We start from the raw sequence: 19654 nt of genomic DNA, 5'->3' as shown, positions 1-19654 counted from the left end.
GGTGTGGCTAGGGCTGCATAAACAGAAACAAAGTGATTTAACTCCTAAATGACAGTGAATTGAGCAGTGAGAAATTGCAGGGGAATGGTCTATACACTAAAACTGCTTTATTTAGCTAAAGTAATTTAGGTGACTATAGTGTTCCTTTAAATCACATTTGTTTCTGTTTATGCTGCCCTAGCCACACCTCTCTTGACTGTGACAGACACAGCTTGTATGAAAACAAAATGTTTTCATTTTCAAATAGAAGTAACTTACTTAAAAGTTATCTCCTGCTCTGTAAAGTGAAATTGAATTGCACATAAGAGGCTCCAGCAGAGTCTAGCAAACTATAAACTGAGCAGGAGATCAGAAATTCTAAATTAAACAGAATTTGCAATAAAGTGTAAACATTACATGACTCTTTACAGGAAGTGTTTAGGCAGGCTGTGCAAGTCACATACAGGGAGGTATGGCTAGGGCTGCAACAACAAAGTGATTAAACTCCTAAATGGCAGAGAATTGAGCAGTGAGACTGCAGAAGCATGATCTGTACACCAAAGCTGCTTCTGTAAAGGAACACTATAGGGTCAGGAATAAAGTGTTAAAAACACTTAGAAACCGAGCGGGTCTGAGGGTGCTGGCCCAGCCTCCTTTGCCGAGATCAGAATTGATGACCCAGCCAATCACAATGCTTACTTATGGGAAAGCATTTGATTGGCTGAGATTGTCAATTCCGATGATCTTAGCCAAGGAGGTGGCGCGGGGCCAAACACCACCCTAGCCAATCGGCATAGCCTCACAGAGAAGCATTGAGTCAATGTATAAGCTCCGGGGAGCGTTCAGCGTCTCCATTCAGAGTGCGGAGAGGCTGATAATCAGTGCTGCACAGACCCAGGAAGCACCTCTAGTGGCTGTCAGACGAGTGGCAACTAGAGGTGTTCCTAGGCTGCAATATAAACACTGTGTTTACATTCAAAAGCCTGCAGGGACTGACTGTACTCCCCATAATTACAGTAAGCTGTAGTTGTTCTGGTGACCACAGGGATCATTTAAGCAAGGTATGGTGCCAGAAGACTTTAGGCAACATAACCATAGCATGGGGCTGTGGTGATTACACAGGGTATGGTAATGAAGCAGGGTTAAATAAATAAACAACCCAATATAGAATAGAATGAGCATGCATCACGCCCCCAGCTGCCTTCACACATGGAATAATAAGACATTATGTGGGAGCAGGGTTTTATAGGGGGAGGGAGGGGAGAGCAGGGTTATATAGGGGGAGGGAGCAGGGTTATATGGGGAGGGGAGGGGGGAGCAGGGTTATATGGGGAGGGGAGGGGGGAGCAGGGTTATATGGGGAGGGGAGGGGGGAGCAGGGTTATATGGGGAGGGGAGGGGAGGGGGAGCAGGGTTATATGGAGAGGGGAGCAGGGTTATATGGAGAGGGGAGGGGGGAGCAGGGTTATATGGAGAGGGGAGGGGGAGCAGGGTTATATGGAGAGGGGAGGGGGAGCAGGGTTATATGGAGAGGGGAGGGGGGAGCAGGGTTATATGGAGAGGGGAGGGGGGAGCAGGGTTATATGGAGAGGGGAGGGGGGAGCAGGGTTATATGGAGAGGGGAGAGGGGAGCAGGGTTATATGGAGAGGGGAGGGGGGAGCAGGGTTATATGGAGAGGGGAGGGGGGAGCAGGGTTATATGGGGAGGGGGGAGCAGGGTTATATGGGGAGGGGGGAGCATCACGCCCCCAGCTGCCTTCACACATGGAATAATAAGACATTATGTGGGAGCAGGGTTATATAGGGGGAGAGCAGGGTTATATGGGGGGAGGGAGGGGAGAGCAGGGTTATATAGGGGGAGGGAGCAGGGTTATAAAGGGGGAGGGGAGGGGGAGCAGGGTTATATGGGGAGAGGGGAGCAGGGTTATATGGGGAGGGGAGGGGGGAGCAGGGTTATATGGAGAGGCGAGGGGGGAGCAGGGTTATATGGAGAGGGGAGGGGGGAGCAGGGTTATATGGAGAGGGGAGGGGGGAGCAGGGTTATATGGAGAGGGGAGGGGGGAGCAGGGTTATATGGAGAGGGGAGGGGGGAGCAGGGTTATATGGAGAGGGGAGGGGGGAGCAGGGTTATATGGAGAGGGGAGGGGAGAGCAGGGTTATATGGAGAGGGGAGGGGGGAGCAGGGTTATATGGAGAGGGGAGGGGGGAGCAGGGTTATATGGAGAGGGGGGAGCAGGGCTATATGTGGAGGGGAGGGGGGAGCAGGGCTATATGTGGAGGGGAGGGGGGAGCAGGGCTATATGGGGAGGGGGGAGCAGGGCTATATGGGGAGGGGAGGGGGAGCAGGGCTATATGGGGAGGGGAGGGGGGGAGCAGGGCTATATGGGGAGGGGAGGGGGAGCAGGGCTATATGGGGAGGGGGGGAGCAGGGCTATATGGGGATGGGGGAGCAGGGTTATATGGGATGGGGGAGCAGGGTTATATGGGATGGGGGAGCAGGGTTATATGGGATGGGGGGAGCAGGGTTATATGGGGAGGGGGGAGCAGGGTTATATGGGGAGGGGGAGCAGGGTTATATGGGGAGGGGGAGCAGGGTTATATGGGGAGGGGGAGCAGGGTTATATGGGGAGGGGGAGCAGGGTTATATGGGGAGGGGGAGCAGGGTTATATGGGGAGGGGGAGCAGGGTTATATGGGGAGGGGGAGCAGGGTTATATGGGGAGGGGAGCAGGGTTATATGGGGAGGGGGAGCAGGGTTATATGGGGAGGGGAGCAGGGTTATATGGGGAGGGGGAGCAGGGTTATATGGGGAGGGGGAGCAGGGTTGGAGGGGGAGTAGGGTTATATATGGGGAGGGGGAGCAGGGTTATATATGGGGAGGGGGGAGCAGGGTTATATATGGGGAGGGGGGAGCAGGGTTATATATGGGGAGGGGGGAGCAGGGTTATATATGGGGAGGGGGGAGCAGGGTTATATATGGGGAGGGGGAGCAGGGTTATATATGGGGAGGGGGAGCAGGGTTATATATGGGGAGGGGGAGCAGGGTTATATATGGGGAGGGGGGAGCAGGGCTATATGGGGAGGGGGGAGAAGGGTTATATGGGGAGGGGGGAGCAGGGTTATATGGGAGGGGGGAGCAGGGTTATATATGGGGAGGGGGGAGCAGGGTTATATATGGGGAGGGGGGAGCAGGGTTATATATGGGGAGGGGGGGAGCAGGGTTATATATGGGGAGGGGGGGAGCAGGGTTATATATGGGGAGGGGGGGAGCAGGGTTATATATGGGGAGGGGGAGCAGGGTTATATATGGAGGAGGGGAGCAGGGTTATATATGGAGGAGGGGAGCAGGGTTATATATGGGGAGGGGGGAGAAGGGTTATATGGGGAGGGGGGAGAAGGGTTATATGGGAGCGGGGGGAGAAGGGTTATATGGGAGCGGGGGGAGAAGGGTTATATGGGAGGGGGGGGAGAAGGGTTATATGGGGAGGGGGGAGCAGGGTTATATGGGGAGGGGGGAGCAGGGTTATATGGGGAGGGGGGAGCAGGGTTATATGGGGAGGGGGAGCAGGGTTATATGGGGAGGGGGAGCAGGGTTATATGGGGAGGGGGAGCAGGGTTATATGGGGAGGGGGAGCAGGGTTATATGGGGAGGGGGAGCAGGGTTATATGGGGAGGGGAGCAGGGTTATATGGGGAGGGAGCAGGGTTATATGGGAGGGGGAGCAGGGTTATATGGGAGGGGGAGCAGGGTTATATGGGGAGGGGGAGCAGGGTTGGAGGGGGAGTAGGGTTATATATGGGGAGGGGGGAGCAGGGTTATATATGGGGAGGGGGGAGCAGGGTTATATATGGGGAGGGGGGAGCAGGGTTATATATGGGGAGGGGGGAGCAGGGTTATATATGGGGAGGGGGGAGCAGGGTTATATATGGGGAGGGGGGAGCAGGGTTATATATGGAGGAGGGGAGCAGGGTTATATATGGGGAGGGGGGAGCAGGGTTATATATGGGGAGGGGGAGCAGGGTTATATATGGGGAGGGGGAGCAGGGTTATATATGGGGAGGGGGGAGCAGGGTTATATATGGGGAGGGGGAGCAGGGTTATATATGGGGAGGGGGGAGCAGGGTTATATGTGGGGAGGGGGGAGCAGGGTTATATGTGGGGAGGGGGGAGCAGGGTTATATGTGGGGAGGGGGAGCAGGGTTATATATGGGGAGGGGGGAGCAGGGTTATATATGGGGAGGGGGGAGCAGGGTTATATATGGGGAGGGGGGAGCAGGGTTATATATGGGGAGGGGGGGAGCAGGGTTATATATGGGGAGGGCGGGAGCAGGGTTATATATGGGGAGGGGGGAGCAGGGTTATATATGGGGAGGGGGGGAGCAGGGTTATATATGGGGAGGGGGGGAGCAGGGTTATATATGGGGAGGGGGGGAGCAGGGTTATATATGGGGAGCAGGGTTATATATGGGGAGCAGGGTTATATATGGGGAGGGGGGAGCAGGGTTATATATGGGGGGGGAGCAGGGTTATATATGGGGAGGGGGGAGCAGGGTTATATATGGGGAGGGGGGAGCAGGGTTATATATGGGGAGGGGGGAGCAGGGTTATATATGGGGAGGGGGGAGCAGGGTTATATATGGGGAGGGGGAGCAGGGTTATATATGGGGAGGGGGGAGCAGGGTTATATATGGGGAGGGGGGGAGCAGGGTTATATATGGGGAGGGGGAGCAGGGTTATATATGGAGGAGGGGAGCAGGGTTATATATGGAGGAGGGGAGCAGGGTTATATATGGGGAGGGGGGAGAAGGGTTATATGGGGAGGGGGGAGAAGGGTTATATGGGAGCGGGGGGAGAAGGGTTATATGGGAGCGGGGGGAGAAGGGTTATATGGGAGGGGGGGGAGAAGGGTTATATGGGGAGGGGGGAGCAGGGTTATATGGGGAGGGGGGAGCAGGGTTATATGGGGAGGGGGAGCAGGGTTATATGGGGAGGGGGAGCAGGGTTATATGGGGAGGGGGAGCAGGGTTATATGGGGAGGGGGAGCAGGGTTATATGTGGAGGGGAGCAGGGTTATATGGGGAGGGAGCAGGGTTATATGGGAGGGGGAGCAGGGTTATATGGGAGGGGGAGCAGGGTTATATGGGAGGGGGAGCAGGGTTATATGGGGAGGGGGAGCAGGGTTGGAGGGGGAGTAGGGTTATATATGGGGAGGGGGGAGCAGGGTTATATATGGGGAGGGGGGAGCAGGGTTATATATGGGGAGGGGGGAGCAGGGTTATATATGGGGAGGGGGGAGCAGGGTTATATATGGGGAGGGGGGAGCAGGGTTATATATGGAGGAGGGGAGCAGGGTTATATATGGGGAGGGGGGAGCAGGGTTATATATGGGGAGGGGGAGCAGGGTTATATATGGGGAGGGGGAGCAGGGTTATATATGGGGAGGGGGGAGCAGGGTTATATATGGGGAGGGGGAGCAGGGTTATATATGGGGAGGGGGGAGCAGGGTTATATGTGGGGAGGGGGGAGCAGGGTTATATGTGGGGAGGGGGGAGCAGGGTTATATGTGGGGAGGGGGAGCAGGGTTATATATGGGGAGGGGGGAGCAGGGTTATATATGGGGAGGGGGGAGCAGGGTTATATATGGGGAGGGGGGGAGCAGGGTTATATATGGGGAGGGGGGAGCAGGGTTATATATGGGGAGGGGGGGAGCAGGGTTATATATGGGGAGGGCGGGAGCAGGGTTATATATGGGGAGGGGGGAGCAGGGTTATATATGGGGAGGGGGGGAGCAGGGTTATATATGGGGAGGGGGGGAGCAGGGTTATATATGGGGAGGGGGGGAGCAGGGTTATATATGGGGAGCAGGGTTATATATGGGGAGCAGGGTTATATATGGGGAGCAGGGTTATATATGGGGAGGGGGGAGCAGGGTTATATATGGGGGGGGGGAGCAGGGTTATATATGGGGAGGGGGGAGCAGGGTTATATATGGGGAGGGGGGAGCAGGGTTATATATGGGGAGGGGGGAGCAGGGTTATATATGGGGAGGGGGGAGCAGGGTTATATATGGGGAGGGGGGAGCAGGGTTATATATGGGGAGGGGGAGCAGGGTTATATATGGGGAGGGGGGAGCAGGGTTATATATGGGGAGGGGGGAGCAGGGTTATATATGGGGAGGGGGAGCAGGGTTATATATGGGGAGGGGGGAGCAGGGTTATATATGGGGAGGGGGGGAGCAGGGTTATATATGGGGAGGGGGGAGCAGGGTTATATATGGGGAGGGGGGAGCAGGGTTATATATGGGGAGGGGGGAGCAGGGTTATATATGGGGAGGGGGGAGCAGGGTTATATATGGGGAGGGGGGAGCAGGGTTATATATGGGGAGGGGGGAAGCAGGGTTATATATGGGGAGGGGGAAGCAGGGTTATATATGGGGAGGGGGGAAGCAGGGTTATATATGGGGAGCAGGGTTATATATGGGGAGCAGGGTTATATATGGGGAGGGGGGGAAGCAGGGTTATATATGAGGAGGGGGGGAAGCAGGGTTATATATGAGGAGGGGGGGAAGCAGGGTTATATACGAGGAGGGGGGGAAGCAGGGTTATATATGAGGAGGGGGGAAGCAGGGTTATATATGAGGAGGGGGGGGGAAGCAGGGTTATATATGAGGAGGGGGGGAAGCAGGGTTATATATGAGGAGGGGGGGGAAGCAGGGTTATATATGAGGAGGGGGGAAGCAGGGTTATATATGAGGAGGGGGGGAAGCAGGGTTATATATGAGGAGGGGGGGAGCAGGGTTATATATGAGGGTGGGGAAGCAGGGTTAGATATGGGAGCCACCTTGTCCGAGTCCAGGTCGGGGTCCTCCTGGCACAGCCGGTATAAGAAGGACTTGGGCTCCCGACACAGAGTCTGTTTTGTGCTCAGGAAGTAGGTGCCGCCCACGTTTAGCCGGACCCATTTGGAGCCCCTGCGGCCGGCACATTCCTGCGGTACTGGGCTGCGAGGGGAGCGGGGCCCCGGACACAGGCCTGGGCTGGGGGGCCCGCTCCGTGTGCCGGGGATAGTCAGGCTGCAAGGCGAACCCACAGGATCAGCGGCCTCCCGCTGCGGCTCCGCCATGTTGTCGGCCTACACCGGGCACCACCGGGACAGCGGCGGAGCCATCACCCCCGAAGAACCTAGTATGAGGCGCTTCCGGTGTGATGGCGTCACTTCCGAGCGCCCATATCCCCCCATCAGCGCCCATATTGGTACACCCTAGCGCCGCCGTAAAGCGAGGACAGTACTTTCCGACGTAGCTGCCAAAGCAGCAGCTTAGTCTACAGACCGCAGACATCTCATTACGTGACGTCACGACGCGAAAACACAGCCCGGCTTTTCTATTGGTCGGCGGTCACGTGGGGAAAAAAAATCTAGCCAACCCCCCCTCCCCTACGCGGCTGCGCTGTGACACGGCCTCGCTGATTGGCTAGATGGCATTATGGATTCCGCGCTGTCATTGGTTGGCTGTCGGACGGCCTGCCGGAAGTTGCGAGTGACGTCCATATCGGCGGCCATTGCAGTCACCCGGCTATCTGGAGGTCGGTGGGTAAGGCAAGGTGAGAGGGGGAATTCGGTGTCAAACTACTAAACGGATAGCGGAATATCAATGTCTATAGCAAGCTCGGTGTATGGGAGGCTCCAGAATGACATATTATTCGAGTTCCCTCTAATTTGTTATTTTTATTTTTGGTTTTCTTGCCTGACCCTGTGTGATATGTCCTATCAGCTCTGTCTGATGGGAGTCTGTCACAGGATCAGAATGGGATCATATTCACTATATGTTATCAGTAGATTGTAAACAGCGAGGAGTGTGAAAAATACACCCCCAGATGGTTATTCACCAAGGGTGAATTTAAATTGTAGGTCAAAAATAGTCAAACTGTGAAAGTTAACTATTCTCTTAATTTTTTGGAATAAAATTCTAATTCATTTTACATTCCTGATAGTTCATATGTTAGTGATTAACACCGTGTAAGCTTGTAATTTTTACATATTTTTTTTTTTTTAATTATTTATTTTCTGTGGGTATGCCTATGTGCAGTGGAGCATTCGAAATAAAAATAATTCGTAATATCTAACGTGCCTTATTGTAATACTTTCAGTATAATATAATAATAACAGAATTGGCTGTTTTTTGTTTTTTTTAAAGCTGTTTTTGGGTTGTCTTCTAATTGTGTCTTCTAAGCCACATGAGCACTTCATGATTTGAAGTGGTCATGGTGCCTGGAGACTCTATGTACAGAGTTTAGCAATGAACCCTGTGCTGCCTGAGTTGTAACTTCCCCTCTTACTTCATCGCCACTGTGGGTTGTCATTTAATCTCAATTCTGTGTATATTAGACTTCTGTCATCAGAACACAAAACTGCATATTGGCAACAGTTGTCCAAAATAGGCATATCACACCCCTCCCCAACCGTCCTTTGTACCACTTATTTATTCCCCCTACATCTTCTCCCCTGGCTGCTAGAGATGTTTGCAGGGATCAGGCTGCAGGAAGAACTTTGCATAGGAGTATGTATTTTTCATTTTTTTTTTCTTTGATTAGGGTGGGAGAGAGGGGACCGGTAGATCAAGGATTACTCTATCTAGAACCAGGGTTTTCTTAAAGTGTGAATTTTAAGTTGAAGTAATCGCTTACATTTCTATGACCACAACATGTGATACTCAAGAAAATGTTTTTATAATTCCAGGATAATTTTTTCATGTTGTGTTTTACACCACTAGCAATACATGATATAATTATTCCGTCATTGCTGTGCGAGCAAGGTTAAATCCCTGCTTACACCAGTGAGTCCGAAGTATCAATTGATAACTGGGGCTCCCCTTTGTCAGATGCTGCCATTCTTAGTGGCCCCAGTCCTTTTGGTGAGCTGCATGCATCGCTGAAAGTCAGTGCTCTATACAGCAGATTAACGGGACACTATTGTCACCAGAGCCACTACAGCTTAATGTAGTAGTTCTGGTGTCTATAGCTCTTTTTTATCTCAGTGCTGAAACAAATAACCCACATACCCCTCATCCCTAATAAGGGGGGGGAGGAAATACCTGTGTACAAAAAAAAATTAATTATACTCACTAGGATGTCTTAGAATGTCTTCTTTATTCTTAAATCTTTTTTTTTTCTTCAGCCCCCCAAAAAAGCCAAATGAAAATCCCTGAAGTACTATCGCTATTGTTAAAATTAAAAAGGAAAAACCTAATCACCCCCAAAATGCTGGAAATGAAATGTAATGCAATAAAATTATCCATCTTCGCCCTTCAAGGGCATGGCTCAGACTAAGGTTGTAGGGCGGGAAAAGATCTTACAGGGGCTTTCTCGCTCTAATTAATTTCAGTTAGAGCACTCTGATTAGTTTGTTTGTAATCCAACCAATCAGAGCATTCTGAGAAAGATATCTCACTTATTTTGTGTAAATTTGCTGCCAGCCGGCAAATAGTTTAAAAAAAAAAAAAAAAAAAAAACATTGAGAGGCAGGGTGCATGAGCAGCAATCCCTGATCTGTGCTCGAAGTACTTTTCATTGAAGAGCATTTGAACCAGTGCTAATCATTGAGAAGCTCTCCCTTCCATCTTGAGTGAGCGTAAACACTCTATTGGCTCTCTGACAGCCAGATGGCTACACAGATGCCTTATAAAAATGCTGGGGTGTTTGGTTTTTTGTTTTGCTTTCTAAAGGGACACTCTAAGCACAAAAACAACATTAGCTTGATATATCCGTTTTAATCATACCCCTGCAGCCTCACACCACAATCTCCACAGGGGGGGACAAAAGGTTTACTTTTTAATCAGATCTTACAGCACAATTTGTTTACTTTAGAAGTTCCTATCTACTGCTTTTGTACTTGAACTTTAAACACACACAGAAGGCTCTAGCAGACTAATAACAGTGCAGGAGATAAATAACTCTACATTAAGCACACTGTGTAATAAATAAGGAGGCTGTGTGAGTTTAATCCAGGGGAGAGGTGACTAGGGCTGCTGGAGCAAAGTGATTTAACTCCTAAATGTCAGAGAATTGAAAAGTTAGACTGCAGGGGCTTGATCTTTACACTAAAACCTCTTTGTTAAAGGACCACTATAGGCACCCAGACCACTTCAGCTTAACCCCTTAAGGACCAAACTTCTGGAATAAAAGGGAATCATGACATGTCACACACATCATGTGTCCTTAAGGGGTTAAAGAAGTGGTCTGGGTGCCATGTCTATCTAGGATTGAAACTGCTATGTTTACATATGGGTTAATCCAGCCTCTAGTGGCTCTCATTGACAGCCGCTAGAGGCGCTTCCGCACTTCTCACTGTGATTTTCATATTGAGAAGACGCCAGCGTCCATAGAAACGAATGCTTTCCTATGGACTGGCAGTGAGAATGCTTTCCTATGGACTGACTGCGCACGCGGCTCTTGCCGCGCATTCAGCTGATGAAGACTGAAGGAGGAGGAGAAAGGTAAGATTTTAACCCCTTCCTCTCCCTTCAGCCCGGCGGGAGGGGGGACTCTGAGGGTGGGGGCACCCCCAGGGCACTATAGTGCCAGGAAAACAAGTTTTTTCCTGGCACTATAGTGGTCCTTTTAAGCTAAAGATGTTTTGTTGCTTAGATTGTCCCTCTAAAGTAAGAGAGAGGAAACCAGCTCAGGTGCTTTAGAGGCTTGGCATGTTCCTTTAAGCATGTGTATCTGGAGCTAACTATTGATTCTCTAGCGATGATGTTGAGAAAAAAAATATTTTGTACCATTCTCTGCAACTCCTCATTCTCTCTGTTTATCATTTGCAATATTGTGATATTTTTTTGTGGCAGTGGTATTATGAGGATACTTTTTAGTGTCACGACTTTTGCTAACCCTTGTAATTAGCAATTTTGATGCTCTTGTACTGCTTACTCAGTGCTCTTTCCGCAGTATTTGTATTTATTGTTTTTCTTTTTCAGAACGTAACCATGGCAGGACGTAGATTTGCTGTTAAAGCTGTAGACTGGATGGCATTTGCAGAGAGGGTACCCCCAAATCAAAAGGCAATGTTCAATGCCCTCAAGACCCGCAGTGATACAATAGCTGCAAAGTGAGTTTGGTCTGTGGTGGGTTGCGTGATCCTTACATGCTGGGGTTTCTGAATGTTAGGTGACATGCAATTAAAGTGGACCTATCGTAAAATAATTGCTTGATTGGAATCAGCGTCTCCTTATAAAATGTATATTTAGATGTTTGCTGTTTTCATTATATAAAACACAATGTTTATTTTTTTTAAGAATCACATTAAAATATGTGGTAGTGAGTCTACAAAATGTAGCAAAACGGAGAAACTTAAATATAAGCTGACAATCTGTAGCAAGAAAGACTAAATCATATTAATTTTGTCACTTTGTTCCTGCAGGCTAACATCCCTTCCAGAGAAGCCTCCAACCATTGACTGGGCACACTATCGTGCTGCAATTGCCAAGGCAGGCATGGTGGACGAATTTGAGAAAAAGGTATGTGTAAAGTCAGAATCGTGACCTGGAGTTATGATAGTATATTATGTAAAAAGGTATTTATTTTTTTATTTTTTTTCTCTCAAGGTAGGGAATAATAGGTTTGAGATCATAACCTTTTTTTCAAAGCTTTGGCTATACTTATTAAAATGTTTGAGTGTGTGCAACCCAAGTCATGGTAATTTTCCATGAATAACTGAAAGTTACCACCGTGGGTATTCTCGAAAACTCCACAAGCCTAACTATACTGATAAACATGCCGTGGTATGTGATTGGTTGGAATCCAGTCAATCCCGGGGCAATGTACATAGGAATCTCCTACAAGTACTATGTACAAGTGGAACTCTTTGCCAACCTGGAAGAATACTGCTGTGTTTTCATTAATTCAGCTGATGAGTCAAGCAACTAATTGTTTATTTTTGGATTTATATAGAACATAAACTGGTTAATGAACACCTGTTTCTAAAATGTTAAAACTGCATTTACCCATGATTGACCAAATGTACAAACAAGTTAATTGAGTTTTTCCTACCAGAGGCCACAATTATTTGTTGCATCTTTTCCTTACTACCCTATTTCGATTGAGTCATTTTCCCTATTCACTTTTTCTTTCTAATCTGGTGTCAAGCTTGGCTTGGTTATATTGATTGGAGTTAACAATTTTCGATGCTCCCTTGATATATATACTCTTTGCCAAGAGACGATTGGTCAGAAATTGGAATACTGAAATACTGTTAGAATACAATTTGTAGAGCAACACCAAAAATATCTGCCTCCCCAGCACACTGACCCAATAACTACCATACCATAAAGGTTGGTTGAAATTTACATTGTTAATGCAGAAGTGTTAAAGGGATCCTATAGTGCCAGGAAAACATACCCGTTTTCTTGGCACTATAGGCTCCTGGAATGGTCCCCTCCCGCTGGGCTGAAGGTTAAAACCCTGATTCCAGCGGGGGAGACCTAATGCGCATACGCAGCAATAGCCGCGCTCGCATTAGCCCTCCCCATAGGAAAGCTTTCCTATGGGGAATATGTGGCGCTGGAGGTCCATGGGGACGTCCAGCATCAAATAATGGACCAAAACTCAGTTTGGATTCCGGAAGCCCTCTAGTGGCTGTCTGTATGTTTCGCATTGTAGCACTAAGTGCAAAAAGGTCACAGCACCCAGTCTTCTTCAATTAGCTGAAGTGGTCTTGGTGCCTACAGTGTCCCTTTAATTCCACGTTATAAATGTGGCTGAAGATAGTGTGTTCTCCCGGTGCCATTTCTAAACAGCCTGACATAAAACCGAGGAATGGCACCCAAATATTCTAGCTAACATATTCAGTACACTGAGCTGTAGTGGTTATGTTGTATAAGTGTCCAATCAAACATGCTGCCTCATCAGTTCTACATTTTCCCCACAATCCATTACGAGACAATTTTGTTATTGGCTGGCCTCAAAGTGAGCGCTGCTCATAGCCCTTTAAATACCGTGGCTGAGCAATCCCTTGAAAGGTTGTATTAGGGAAAAAGGTATGCATATGGGATATCATTGTAGTTGAACAGTGGAAGAATACAAATATGGCTGTTTTTAGTAGTGGGACATGCATGATTTATGAATTTCCCCAAAATAAAATGTATTCTGATGCCAACAAAAGCAATTGTGATCTGCTTTAAAGTCGATACATGTAAAATTATGTCTGTTAATTTCCACACCCTGATTTTTATCACACAATGTGAATAACATTGAGTTGCATTGTGAGTTATGTGAATCCTACTTTATCCTAGGTTTTGGAACTTGACTTCTAAAGCGTGTTCTACATTAATGTGTTTTCTTGTCTTGCAGTTCGGTGCTATTAGTATCCCAGAGCCGAAGGATACCCAGACCGCGAAGATAAATGCTCAGGAGCAGGATTCTGTAAGTTCTTTGTACATTTTGATTTGCTGTGTTGTAGTGAATTGCATTTGTTGTATGTTTTAAACACTCCTCTGCCCAAATAAAAAAAATAAAAAAAAATCAGTTTGGTAGATATCCCCTCCAATGAAAACATGCATGCATTTAATTCTGTATTGCTCATTGGTGGTATATCAGAAACAGCATGCAAAAGCTGTGGATCTTTTGTCTGAAGTCATAGAAAGCCTTCCCCTTCTAACTCCGCCTAGACTTTCTGTGGCTGTCCAATCACAGACTTCCTAATGCTGCTCATTGAGAAATCTTTGCAAGCAATTGGCTGCCTGTTTAGTTCCACTGAGCTAAAAATCAGGATGTAGCAGGACTGGTTGTCTTATTGACATGACAGCCAGAGTGGTGTAACAAGGTTAATTTATATAAGTGTCGGGGGCGGGGCCTGACTGTCATGGAGGGAAGACGTGCCTGACTGAAGCTCCCTACAGATTTGTGCAAAAATGGATCTAAAGGCACCCTCAATCCTCTATAAGCGGCAGCAAATGACCCCAAACGACTTACTGGCTATCAGCCCCCACGGTCAACCGGTAATGCGGACCGTGGGTGGACGACAGACGGCGGGCAATACCCGCGAGGGCACGAGGCCTGGACGGGAGCGGCGGCCGAGCTCCCAGCCTGGAGCGGCCCGGGGACCGACTGCTACAAGCGGGTTCCCCGCAACCCCCCTTCCTGGGACCGGTGGGGGAGATCCCGGTCCACCCCTGGTAGTCCTCCCAGACAGAGCAGCAACGAAGGGGAAATCAAGCGGAGGGCCGAGAGACCCGCCAAAGATGGCGGTGATCACGCGGCCGGAGGGCTGCCATGCACCACGGCAGGGCTCACTGATCAGCCTGGAACAAATCCTTGCGGACTTCTGGCTCAGATTGGAGCTTAGGCTGCGACAGAGGACACCGATACCTGCCTCAAGCTGCACACCCCGCCGCCCGACCCACAGCAGCGAACCAACAGCCCTGAAGCAGCCCAGAAATGCGGGAAGGCGGCGGAGAGCCAAACTACCATCCTACCGGCACAGAACGGCGAAAAAAAGAGTGCCGCCAAAAACAAGAGCTGTTAGACCTAGAACACCCTCCATTCTGAGAGTAGCCATATCCCGGCTCAATGACCCACCTCAACAACTCCCATCGTGCCCAGAGAACCATCGCGTCAAATCGCCACCCAGAGGACCTCCAGCGGGTACTGACAGTATCCCAGCAGAGGGCATCGGCTAACAGGGGCACTACCACAAGCGCCCAACGTTCCGGTAACATGCAGCCACTGCAGCACTGAAGCCGGTCAACCTAGAGGTCCAGCATTAATCAGACTTAACAGTAGGCTTAGACAATATTCTACCTTAAGTTAACAATGTTTTAGCACTGTCTAGTTAATAATAACAATGTACTATGGCTAACAAACTGCAGCTCCAGACTACAGTAACTCCCTTTGATGCAAATCTAGTAGTATAAAATCGTTTCTTTACTCGCAAGTTTCCATATGCCACTTTATCACACTGCTATTGTGTCTTAAGCCTCATGTGTAAAAAAACTTGTCAATTTAATTTATTTCTATTAGGCGTAACACAAGACCTGCAAATCACATTATAAGCATAAGTGTACTTATTCATGTTACTCGAAGTTATATGCATACCTAACCTAGCATGTCATAGTATTCTAAAAACAAAAAATGTGCAAGATATCTCCAAGCCATGTTTCTGTTACATCAAATGAAAATAGAACTTGTGAAAGCTATTGTGGCTGTGCAAGCACTGTTGTAATTCTCATGCACAACAAAAATAAAAATTTTTATATAAGTGTCAATTTCTGCATTTTAATACACGTATACTTTAGGGGTCTGGAGTGTCCTTTTTAAGGTCAGCGATATTCTTTTGTCACTTTTCTTTTAAGTAAAATGTGTAAGTACTTTCATGTTTCTAACTTGTTTTTTTGTTTTTGTTTTTTAGGCAAAAAGTGCTGCAATCTACATCCAGGAATCTCAAGCTAGGGTTTCTCAATATGAGAAGGAGGTGAGAAATTAAAATAGCACTACATTATTCTTTACTGTCCCGTATTGCAATTATTCATATTGGGCAAGCATTTTCCACAGCACTGTACAATAGATAAACAAGACATTTTTTTTTTCTGACAAATGTGTTTGACGTACGGAAACAAGTGAAGAGGGCCCTACCTAAATGAGCTTAAAATCCAAAACGATGAGGGACAAATATGAAGTGAAAGAATCCAATGATATGTATATACCAGAAAGGATGGGAGGGGGGTGCTTAGGAGACTGGAGCACAGTAGATGGGAGATAGCAGAGGAAGGTCGTAAAGGATAAGGAGTCTAGGGGTAAGCTTATGTTCTTCTCTACGAAAGTGTTTTTGAAGGGCTGCAGAACCTGGGAGAGTCTAATTTGGGAGTGAGGGCATTCCATTGGGAAGGGGAAGCCTTGAAAAAGTCCTGCAGGCGCGAATCGGGTCATAGGTGGAGATATGAGGTTTGGCTGGAGCATATCTGCTAATGAGGAAGGACATGTAAGCAGGGGCTCAATTATGGTGAGCTTTGTTGGTAAGCTCAAGAACTTTTAATCACATTCTAAACAAACCATGAAACCAGTGTACTGACATCTACCTAGAGATTGCTGCAAACCATGTACACCCCTTCGTAGCAATGGTGGTCCCTGAGAGCAGTGGCCTCTTCCAGCAAGTTAATGCACCCTGCCACATTGCAAAAAGTACTCAGGAATGGTTTGAGAAACCTGACAAAGGGTTCAAGGTGTTGTCTTGGCCTACATTTCCCCAGATATTAATCCAGTTGGTCATCTGTGGAATATTTAGACACCACAACAAATTAATCTAAATTAAGTTGTTAGGTGCCAGGAAGCCCCTGGGCGCACTCTTACCTCAAAGGGTTATTCCAGTCTTGAACGGTTTAACTGCAAAGTGAGCCTCCAGCGCCAATCTCAACTTCCCCCCTCCCCCCAAGCAGCATCCAGCTTTTTGAAATCTTTCATAAAAACATGACTTGTAAAACAGTTTACCACTTGAGGCAAGTACACCAGGGGGTCTCCTGGTACCATAACAACTTTGTTTATATGAAGTTGTTATGGTGCCCGGAGTGCCCCTTTAAAGAACTGCTGCTAATGTCTGAGTGACAGATACCACAGGACATGTTCAGTGGTCTTGTGGAGTCAATGCCTCAACACATCTGAGCTGTTTTGGCCTACACGATATTAGGCAGGTGGTTTTAATGTTGTGGCTGATCAGTATATTCTGTCTATCTAGATCTATTCATAATACTATTGCCTGGTGCAACATTTTGCAGATAATCCACTTAATCAGAGAAGTGGCACTCTAGGGAACAAAAATATTTTCAGACTATTGCTCAACGTTTCAGTAAGACTCGGCAAACTTTCATCAGGACCCTCAAAACGTTTATGGTACGGAAGTCGCTAGAGTACCTTTAAAGGAGCACTATAGGGTCAGGAACACAAACCTATGTATCTAACCCTATAGTGTTAAAACCACCATCTAGCCCCCCTGACCTGCTCTTGCCACCCTTAATATAATAAAATCTTCCTTTTATTCAAGTCTTCAGCTGTTTCCTTTGCCCCTGTTTGCCTGTGAACTGCCTCTGTCTGCTGACATAATCAGAAGTGGTGGTCTGAGCCAATCACAATACTTCCCCATAGGATTGGCTGAGACTGACAAAGAGGCAGATCAGGGGCAGAGCCAGCACAATTCAAACACATCCCTGGCCAATCAGCATCTCCTCATAGAGATTAATTGAATCAGTGCATCTCTATGAGGAAAGTTCAGTGTCTGCATGCAGAAGGTGGAGAAACTGAATGGCAGTGCTGCACACTAGGCAGGACTGCCCCAGCAAGCCCCTTTAACAGCCATCTAAGGATTGACATGGGGAGTTATCATTAGGCTGTAATGAAAATACTGCATTTTCTCTGAAAATACAGTGTTTACAGCAAAAAGCCCGAAGGGAATGATTCTACTCACCAGAACAAATGCAATTAGATGTGGTTATTCTGGTGACTATAGTGTCCCTTTAAGTTTGTCAGAGGGATCTCTTCCCCTGGAGCTGCAAGGGTTAAAAAAAATAATAAAAATCCTTACCTGATACCAGCACAGATGTATCTTGGCGCTCTGCCTCACCTGACGTCATCCGACGTAGTGGGGTAATATGCATGCTCTGTGAGCTTTGCAAGCACATTAGGATTTAACTGACTCTGGATGTCCTCATGTAGAGCATCAGGATGTCCAGCGTCAGACTACAAAGCCACTTTGCACTGGGCTATATTATTATAAAGTCGTTCAGTGCAAGATTTTTGGTGTATGTGTAGACATATATAATGTTAAAGTAGAGATTGTAGCTGTATTAGTCCAGTGATGTAAATGTAAAAATCAGAAAATTTGTATCTTGTAATACCTTTTTTATTGGACTAAAAGAAAGGGAGGTTCTGCCGAAAGATTGTCATTAAATAATTTTAAGTCTAAAGCATTTCTGAGTAAGACGACACAGAGAATTCAAAGTGGAGTAGTGATACAGGGGTTAAAGCGACATGAGTGGAGATGAGACGCAGGTTTGATAGAAAATAGACACCATTCTTGAGGAGGGTCGTAAATATCTTGTGAGAAGATCAGAGTGACGGGGGGGAAATGAGAGAAAAAATACACAAGCAAACTGTGCAGAAGTTGGTGCTAGAAGGGGAGAGTAAAAACAAAATAATTACTTATATTAAGAATACATGGATTCCCAACCAAGAGTTACAGGATATGCTTGAAGGCCTATATCCAGCACACATATACACAAGTAGTGTGTATGTATGTACAAGTATACACAAGTGCATACAACAATATACATACAAGTGTGCCTACACATACATAGACCCATATATATGTAGATGTACACATACACCTATACACATACATGTATTCATGCATATACATACATGCACTCATGCACAGTCACACATATAAGCATACATGCCTAAGAGTATGGGAAAGCATATGCACAGTACTTTGTATATTGATAGAATAAACATATCATTGGAATGTGTTTTAAAGTGTTGATACATATGACAGAACAGTAAGATAATGTGGAAGAGTGTTCATGTAAAGTGTTGGTAGTGGGACAGGAAACCCAAATCAATATTTAGTCCTCTATTCTTGCTGTTAAACAATTTGATCTTTCTTGCTTCAAAGGATTTTCTTTCTTGGGTATTTTTAAAACCCCCTTTCAGTACTTTGATTTTTAGGTCCTTCATTGAGTGGCTAGGCTCGGTAAAGTGGTGTCCCACAGGAGTGCAGTATGATTCTTCTTTGTAGTGTTTTAATGGAGTGTCTGTGCATATTCATTCTAACATTTAATTGCTGTGTGGTTCCCCAATGTAGCATAGGTGGCATTTACTGCAGTAAATCATGTATGCCACATTGCTGGATGTGCAGGAGTATGAACCTTTAATGCTGTAGGGTCTATTGTTGTGTGTGGCTGTGTTGTCTGTGCATATGTGCTGGCACAGTTTGCAGCAAGGTTTTTTGCATTGACTGGTCCCTGGTTTTCTTTATTCTCCCTATCAGTGGGTAGCTTCCTGTTGATAATTTTTTGTTGGAAGTTTGAAGGTTGTCTGAAGGTCAAAATGGCCTTGAGAAAGGGAGGTTCTCCCAGGCTTGTCATTAAAAAATTCTGTTTGTCCAATAAAAAGTGTGTGTGTAATATTTATTTTATTTTTTTAAACATACACTGGATTTGTAATCTGGTTTTATATCATTTCCATTGTCTGATGATATTTTTTTCATTTAATCCTCAGTTAGAGAAATTCCGAAACATGATCCCCTTTGACCAGATGACCATTGAAGACGTAAACGAAGCATTCCCAGAAACCAAACTGGACAAAGAAAAACATGCGTACTGGCCACACAGGCCAATTAGTGATTTGTAAAACATTGAGAATCCCCCCTTAACGACTAAATAAAATCTAGTATTTTCCTCTGTATTCTTGTGGTAAGCCTGAAGTTCCTGTCAGTACAGTTTTCTTATAATCTTCATTACAATATAAACATGTGTTTTGAGCTACTTCAATGTCTGGACTTATAGAGTGAAATGTCTTTTATTAGTTATTAACATAAATGTATATAGCTGCCAATGCACATAATAGGCTGGAACATTCAATGCTATCACATCCTCTTAAAGAGGATATTTGGTTCATTTGATCCAATGACCTGTAATG

The 19654-nt window shown here is 47.0% G+C and overlaps 2 protein-coding genes across 2 annotated transcripts in view; one reads left to right on the top strand and one right to left on the bottom strand.

Annotated features, from left to right (window-relative positions):
• KCTD2 (potassium channel tetramerization domain containing 2) overlaps positions 1-7219 on the bottom strand; it is a 43137-nt gene extending 35918 nt beyond the window's left edge. The window contains exon 1 of the mRNA XM_063425418.1: positions 6819-7219. Within this exon, the coding sequence (XP_063281488.1) occupies positions 6819-7100 (282 nt within the window). The 5' untranslated portion in view covers positions 7101-7219. The remainder of the gene's footprint in view (positions 1-6818) is intronic.
• Positions 7220-7478: 259 nt separating this feature from the next.
• On the top strand, positions 7479-19420 carry ATP5PD (ATP synthase peripheral stalk subunit d). The gene is made up of 6 exons (XM_063459036.1): positions 7479-7579; positions 10951-11081; positions 11394-11490; positions 13322-13393; positions 15378-15440; positions 19235-19420. The coding sequence occupies exons 2-6, from the start codon at positions 10960-10962 to the stop codon at positions 19364-19366; spliced, it is 486 nt and encodes a 161-aa protein (XP_063315106.1). The 5' UTR covers positions 7479-7579; positions 10951-10959; the 3' UTR covers positions 19367-19420.
• Positions 19421-19654: the final 234 nt, after the last annotated feature.

This window comes from Pelobates fuscus, chromosome 6, assembly GCF_036172605.1.
Source record: "Pelobates fuscus isolate aPelFus1 chromosome 6, aPelFus1.pri, whole genome shotgun sequence".
Taxonomy (NCBI): domain Eukaryota; kingdom Metazoa; phylum Chordata; class Amphibia; order Anura; family Pelobatidae; genus Pelobates; species Pelobates fuscus.
The sequence above is the reverse complement of the archived record's forward strand: the minus strand, read 5'-3'. Positions and strand labels throughout refer to the sequence as shown.